The following is a 7,108-nucleotide window of genomic DNA, read 5'->3' on the forward strand; positions in this document are numbered from 1 at the left end:
GAGTTGTACGCACCCGGGTCCGGGACACGAACCGCGGTCGACTACGTGGGAGTCCAGCGATATAGCCATTACGCTAACTGCTGGTTCCCGTTGACCATGGTTTGAGTCCTGGACCTAGCACCGTCAAACTCATACTGGGCACATGTGTGTGCATGCCCACAAGATTCGAAGAGAATGAATGAGAAGGGATTGTGGCATGGCCATCACCCGTGGGGGGTGATTTCTCACTTTCTACCTCTCTGTCTCTCTCTGCCTCTCTCTGTCTCTCTGGCATGTGCATGCACCCTATAATAATCATTTTTTATAAAGAATAAACATTATGGGGCCAGCAGGTGGTATGGTGGTTGGGCACTGGACTCCCACATGGCCAACCACAATTCAGGTCCTGGACCTGGTGGCTTACTTTCTCATTTTCCCTTTCCGGTCAAATGAAAATAATAATAATAATAATAAATATGGGGCCAGCAGGTGGCATCGTAGTTAAGGCACTGGTATTCCCACATGGCCTACTGTGGTTTGAGTCCTAGACCTGGTGGCTTGCTTTCTCTCTCTCTCTCTCTCTCTCTCTCTCTCTGTCTCTCTCTGTCTCTCTCTTTCTCCGGCAAAACTCATGTAAACAAATAAATTAAATAATAATAATAATAAATAAATAAAATGAAATAAATAATTCTTTAAAAAGAAAATAATAATAAATGTAAATTAAATAAAATAATTCTAAAATAAAGAATTATACTAAATGAGGGAAGTCAGCCACAAAAGGCCACATGGTGTGAGATTGTGTTTACATGAAAGTGGGCAACGGGCCAGTCCATAGACAGAAGGCAGGTCAATGTTTGCCTCAGTGGGGTGGGGTAGTGGGTCAGGAAAAGCAGGGGAGACTCAGGGATGACCTGCAGATAGGCTAAGGGGGTTCTTGAGGATGATAAAAATGGCTTAAAACTGGCAGTGGTGATGGTCGCCTGACTCCATGAACACACTGAGCACTGCTGATGGTGTCCTTTAACGGGTGAAGTACATGATGTGAGTATAGCTTTATGGGTTTTCTCCCCCAGAGGGTGTGCGCACTCACCGAAGACACAGAGACAGAGAGAGAGGGGGAGAGGGAGAAAGCCCCCCATCAAGCATAGTCACTCTGCAACCCCTTCTCCTCCACTTCTCCATCTTGCTGAGATCTTGGGCATGCACACACGCTTAGCATGTTTCCGAAGCCCCAGGGGCCAGGGTTTGAACTGTGAGGTCAGCCATGTGGGATCCAGCTCCCTTAGCCACTAAGCCATGCAGCTAGCCCTGTAAGCTTTATCTCCAAGCTGAAAAGACAATACATAATAATAAACTCAGGTGACATTCCACAAGCACTAGTCAACGTGCATGACCCTGTCCAGGAACCTCCATCCCTTGCTTTATCTGCCTTCTCCAAGTGAGAAACTGAGGCACCAAGGAACTAGGGAATACATCGAGAGCTAGAGCAGGGGTCTAGCCTGGTGGGTCTGGCTCAAAACCACCACCCATTTGGGAAGAGACTGATAGACGACAACGGACTCACAGCAGGCTGTATGCTCACCAGAGCACAGCCTTTGGGACACAGGGGTCTGACCTGCAGTTGGAGGTAGGGCCTCTGCATTCTCCCATGCAGGGGTCACCACAAACACCCCCTTAACCTCCTGGGACCACAGCATTCAGAGGGACCAAAGACCCTCTCCACTCTTGACATCGCCACTGCCTCGCTTTCCAGATTGTTTGCCCCAGTAGTGCAAGCTTGTTCTGAATCCAATGTCACAGAATTCTACAAGAAAGAAGAAAAGCAGAGGACCCCTGGAATCCCACCCTTAGGGAGCAAAATTCGTGGAAGGGATTTAGAGAGAGAGAGAGACAGAGACAGAGACAGAGCTGCTGCTGCTTCTTCCTCCCCTTCTTCCTCCTCCTCTTCTTCTTCTCCTTCTTCTTCTTATTCTTCCTCTTCTTCTTTTGCTAGAGGACACATGTGCCCCCTAGAGAGTGTGGAACTAGCAGATGGCATAGTGGCTACGTCACTGCACTCCCAAGTAGCCTACTGCGGTTCGAGTCCTGGACCTGGTGGCTTAAACTCACGCTGGGCACATGTGCGTGCCCAAGATCCCGAGAGGAGAATGGAGGAGAAGGGATTGCAGCGTGGCCATCCCCCCCCGGGTGGAGGGGAGGAGGTGATTGCTCGCTTTTTATCTCTCTGTCTCTCTCTGTTTTTCTGGCAAGTGCATGTGCCCTAGAGCAAAAACCTCTCAAAAAAAAAAGAAGACAGAGACAGAGAGCAAGAGAAAGTGAGAAAGCACCCTCCATGGGGAGATAGCCATACTGCAATCCCTTCTCCAGTTCTCCTTTCGGGATTTTGGACACGTCCACACAAGCTGCATGGTCCAGAACTCAGACTGTGCTGTGGGCCATGTGGGATCCAGCTGCCTTAAGCACCACGCCCCAAGCTGGCCCAATGTCCATTCATTTGATTAGATAGATTTTTAAAAGGTTGCCCAAAATGCCGTTTTATAGCCTAATTTCAGTCATCTGTGTCATCGCTGATGGACTTCGGAAGAAGCAAGGGGCGTTTTGATCCTCAGGTCAGTTTTGTGGAACAGAAAAGCTGAACAGCCAGCTCCTCTAGCCCCTGAGAGCAGTGGAAGCAGCTGAGTTCATCCCCAGCTTCCCCAGCATCTGACTCAAACTGAGGGCAAGTGTCCAGCTGGGAACAAAGGCGGACAGCGCCGCAGAAGACGGCCTCTGCCCACGGCGCACACGTTCTGTTGAGTTATGCAGCTATTCTGGGGACAATGATGCCTTGTAAACAGTCGGCCGAGGGCTTTGCCGGCGGCGTGGCTGTGGCTTGGGACCATTTCACAGAAGAGAACTGTACGGCGAAGAGGGCCGCTGGGCAGACCTTCTGAGCAACGTGAGTGACCCAAATCAGCGCAGGTAAACCTACGATCTGAGTTGGAGAGGCAGTGGGAGAGCAGAGGCAGCTGGAGGCTATGCAATGGCTCCCATGCCTGGCTGCACACTTGAATCCCAGAGGAATTTAAAGCTACCAGCACTTCCTCCAGACTGGCCTAGCTGAACAGAAATTCCAGGCCGTGTAGTTTGGGTCCTTAGGTGATCAGGTTTGCAATGAAGGTAGAAACTCAGGGTCTGCAGAGTTCCCAGGGCACTCCTGGGGTCACTGGGAAGTTAGGCCCTCTTCCCCTGGGGTAGGCCTGGAAGCCTGTGCGGTCATTCCAATCCCCAGGAGATTCTTGCTTGCCTCAGTGAAACCAGATGGACTGGGCTCTGAATGTACAATGAATTCTGTTGGAAGAAAAGTGAAGAAAGGATGCTTGGCTGGCAGAAAAGACAAGCAACCCCAATAATTAGGAAACACATGGCAGTTGTAAGCCTGAGCTTTAGAGGAGTATCCACAAAAGAGTAGGCTGGGACCAGCATGCAGTGGTAATACTACACTCTGTGGTGCTAGACCCACATGGGAAGGTCTTGGGATCATGTCCTGGGTTATCCCTACACATACCAGGCACTCATGTGTCTGTGATCTTGGCTGGCTGAAGTTGGGGATGGGTCATGGAATGAAGACCATGTTGGGGGTCTTTCTCTCTTTGAAGACATTAATAAATTAACTTTAAAGATAGTAGTTCTTCTCTCTCTTTTTTTTTTTTTTTTTTGGGTGGGGTTTTTTTTTTTTTTTTTTTTTTTTTGCTATAAGGAGTGTGTGCTTGCCAGAGAGAGACAGAAAGACAGAAAGCAAGAAATCACCCCCAGGGGGGATGGTCACGTCGCAATCTCTTCTCCTCTACTCTCCCCTTGGATCTTGGGCGCACACACACGCACCCAGCGTGAGTTTAAGCCACAGGGTCCGGGACATGAACCGCAGGAGTCCAGTGACATAGCCATTACGCTAACTGCCTGTCCCTGAAAGCCTTTTCTTTACATGCAGATGTCCATCCATCAACGCCCAGAGGCTGGACCCTGCAGGGTAAACCGGGCCCTGCCTTCCTATAGGAACACGGAGCTCACAAACCACGACGCGGGCACACCTGTTCTGGTAAAGGCAACGCCAGGCAAGGCCGTGACGAGTCCTACTGACACGGACCCGAGTGCCACGTTACGGGCACGTTTGATTTTAGTGCAGCTACTGCAGATATGTTTGAGAACTCGAAACACGCTAAACTAAGTTTGCACTTACTAAGCCCATGCTGCAGTGGGCCTTCCATTCAGTTGTCGTGCGTCTCAGTTTCACGGCAGAGAACCATGTGTCTCTGGGCTGACCCAAAACAGGGAACAGCCTCTCTCTTTTATTGAATGAATGAGTTCTCAGGTCATAGAGCATACGAGTGCCAGGAGCCTTAGACTGGGGGCCATCACTGACCGTCTTCTACCATTGACTATCTACGTAGTATGGGCCGGGCCCTGTGCTGGGCGACACACACGCACAATCACGTCTAACCTCCTGGCAACCTCACAAGGTGCATAGGGCCATCTCTATTTCAAATGCACAAACCGAGGCTCGGAGAAGTTCGCCAACCGCAAAGGCATCCAGCCAGAGTGCGGCAGAGTAGCTGCAGGGACCCAGCGCCTCAGACCCCACATCTTGGATCTCTTTGCCGCCCCTTGGGGACCCTCCCCCATTACAACTACAGGAAGCCGCACTGTCACCAGCAATAGCATCAGTAGCTGGAGCCCATGGCGTGTGCTCGGCGTCACACCCTGGCCCGGAAGCCCCACACAGACCGGCTCATGAACCCACAGCATGACGCACAGCCGGAAGGAGCCGAGCAGCCATCTCCATCAGAGATGGGAAGTGGATGCTCGTGAGACTAGTTCACTTGCCAGGGGCGCCTAGGGGGTCACCTGCGGGGCTGAGAGAGGGTCCTGGCCTGCCCCACCTCTGCCCCTGCAGCCAGCTGACCAGGCCAGCCCATGACGAGCAGATGACTTCCGGGATGCTTTTCACCCCTTCGTTCGGCTACAAACCATGTGTGTGTGGGTCTGTAGGATAAGACGGGACACGCACGCACACAGCCACTAACCGACATGGAACTCCTTAGATGAAGGCTGGGGTGACGCAGTTGGGGAGGAGACATGGGGGTCAGGCTGTTTCTGACACCTCTGAGCAATCAAAAGACCATGCAGTGCAGGACAGGGAAGGCACATGTCAGGCACCTACTGTGTGCCAGGCACACCACGAGTGACCCCACTCAGTCCCTGCCACAGCCCAGAGCATCGTCCCTGTTTCACTGAGCAAGGAAGTAGATCTCTGACAGGCAGAGTGATGGGGCTAGAAAGGAGTCCCCATCTGCGTGTCCCTGGCGCCTGCTCCTCATCGGGGAGGCCAGAACGCGGGCCCCCAGCTGATGGGCTGTGTGACACGAGCATACTGTGCACCACTCGAATCCCACCCAGCCCTTCCTGCACACTCGCCCCCCTCCTCTGGGCTTCCTTGAAGGGGAGCAGGGGCATCCTTAAGCAGGAGGACTGGGTGCACCATGGTTTACAGATGAGCTTGGAGTCCAGCTCCCCCTCTTCCCAGCTGTGGAACCCAGCCCTTCTCGTCACCTGTCCAGACCTTGGGTTACTGGGGGTAAGGTGGGGAAGGGAGAGCTACTGGGAGGTGAAGGACATATAGTATGTAAACAACCCACAAACAGCTTCTAGCTGGTCACCCTCACACGCCCACCATTGTAGTCACCGTTGTTATCATCACAGAGTGGCAGCGGTGGCTTGGCCCTGCTGCTCTAGTTTCCTGTCAGGAGAGTCTGAGGCGAGAGGACAGGAGAGCTTCCTTAAGGAGAAGGAAGAAGGACCAGGTGTTCTGGTCACCGGGCAGGGATTCCAGAAGTTCTGGGAAGGACAGGAGGGGATGGCCAGGTGGAGGGGTCACAGTTAGAAGCTGGCCCATCAGGGCAGCTGAATTCAATCATTCCTTCTGACTGTGGGGCCAAGGGACTCCCTCTCCTTCCCACCATAGTTCTCCTGAGTCCCTTCAACGGTCACCTGAGGGGGCCTCAAGAGAGCAAGGTTCACTCACCGCCATGACCAGCTCGAATGGATACTTGTAGACTCGGACAGGAGACTGGTACTTCTGCACCATGTTCACGGCCCAGTGCCGGCAGGAGCCACCGGGCAGCAGGGAGCTGGAGCCTGGGACGAGGGGTGCTGGTGAGCAGGGCCAGCCCAGCCCCATTTGGCTCCACCCACACATCTCCCCCACCCAGAAAGTGAGGGGCCAACATGATCCCCACATCAATCAGGATCCGGCCCCAAACACCTGTCATACCCATTACTCACTACCCCAGGCCACACACACTCCAAGAGCAGTCAGCATGCCCAAACTTTCCTCCTCCCCACCCCTTCACACTGAGGACCAGCAGAAGGGCCCCTAATTGCCCACACTTGAAAACACACACACGTGCAATGCTTACACTCTCACAGTTCTCTTCATGAATGCACCCCATAGCTCACATCCTTGCACCTGTTCACCTATTTCTGCCAAGACACCCTGATACACACATATAGCTGTCACTAAATTTTACACAAACTGTCTCTTACACACACAAACACATACACACGCACGTGCGTGCCCCCCCATGGCACTGCCCTTGCACGCGTGCACAACTTTATACATACTTAGCTCCCTGGAACACACACCTGCCTAACTCCACGCACACGCACAATTCCCCTGGTGCACAAAGGCGTTCACACAACATGAGCACACACACAGAGGTGTTCATACATGCATGCACGTACAGGCCCCTGAAGTCTCTCTCACCTTTGCCCGAGGAGCCTCCGGAGACACAGCGTGGGACAGCCGGCCCCAGTGCTGAGCTCGCCGGGGAGCCCCCGCACTCCCCGTCGCCTAGTCCGGAGCGAAGCGCCTGGGGCTGGGCCGGACAACCGCTACCCTGCCCAGGACGTCCCGGACCAGCGTGTTCTGCGAACCGACCAGTCGGAGAGGGACCCAAGGGCGGGGAGCGAGACGTGCAGTGTCTGAGCTCTCCAGGACCCGGGACAGCGGAGATACTGACCTGGCCCCGCCCCCGATCGGCCCCGCCCCCGCCGTTTGCTTTGACCCCTCCCAGGATCCCCCTGCCCCTGC

The 7,108-nt window shown here is 53.5% G+C and overlaps 1 protein-coding gene across 1 annotated transcript in view; it reads right to left on the minus strand.

Annotated features, from left to right (window-relative positions):
• Positions 1-7,108, minus strand: part of SEC14L5 (SEC14 like lipid binding 5) — a gene marked incomplete at its 5' end in the record, with an annotated part of 47,810 nt that overhangs the window by 38,689 nt on the left and 2,013 nt on the right. The window contains 2 exons of the mRNA XM_027773075.1: positions 6,041-6,153; positions 6,782-6,868. Coding sequence (XP_027628876.1) covers positions 6,041-6,153; positions 6,782-6,868 — 200 coding nt within the window. The remainder of the gene's footprint in view (positions 1-6,040; positions 6,154-6,781; positions 6,869-7,108) is intronic.

Source organism: Tupaia chinensis, unplaced genomic scaffold (genome assembly GCF_000334495.1).
Source record: "Tupaia chinensis unplaced genomic scaffold, TupChi_1.0 Scaffold000042_1, whole genome shotgun sequence".
NCBI classification, from domain to species: domain Eukaryota; kingdom Metazoa; phylum Chordata; class Mammalia; order Scandentia; family Tupaiidae; genus Tupaia; species Tupaia belangeri.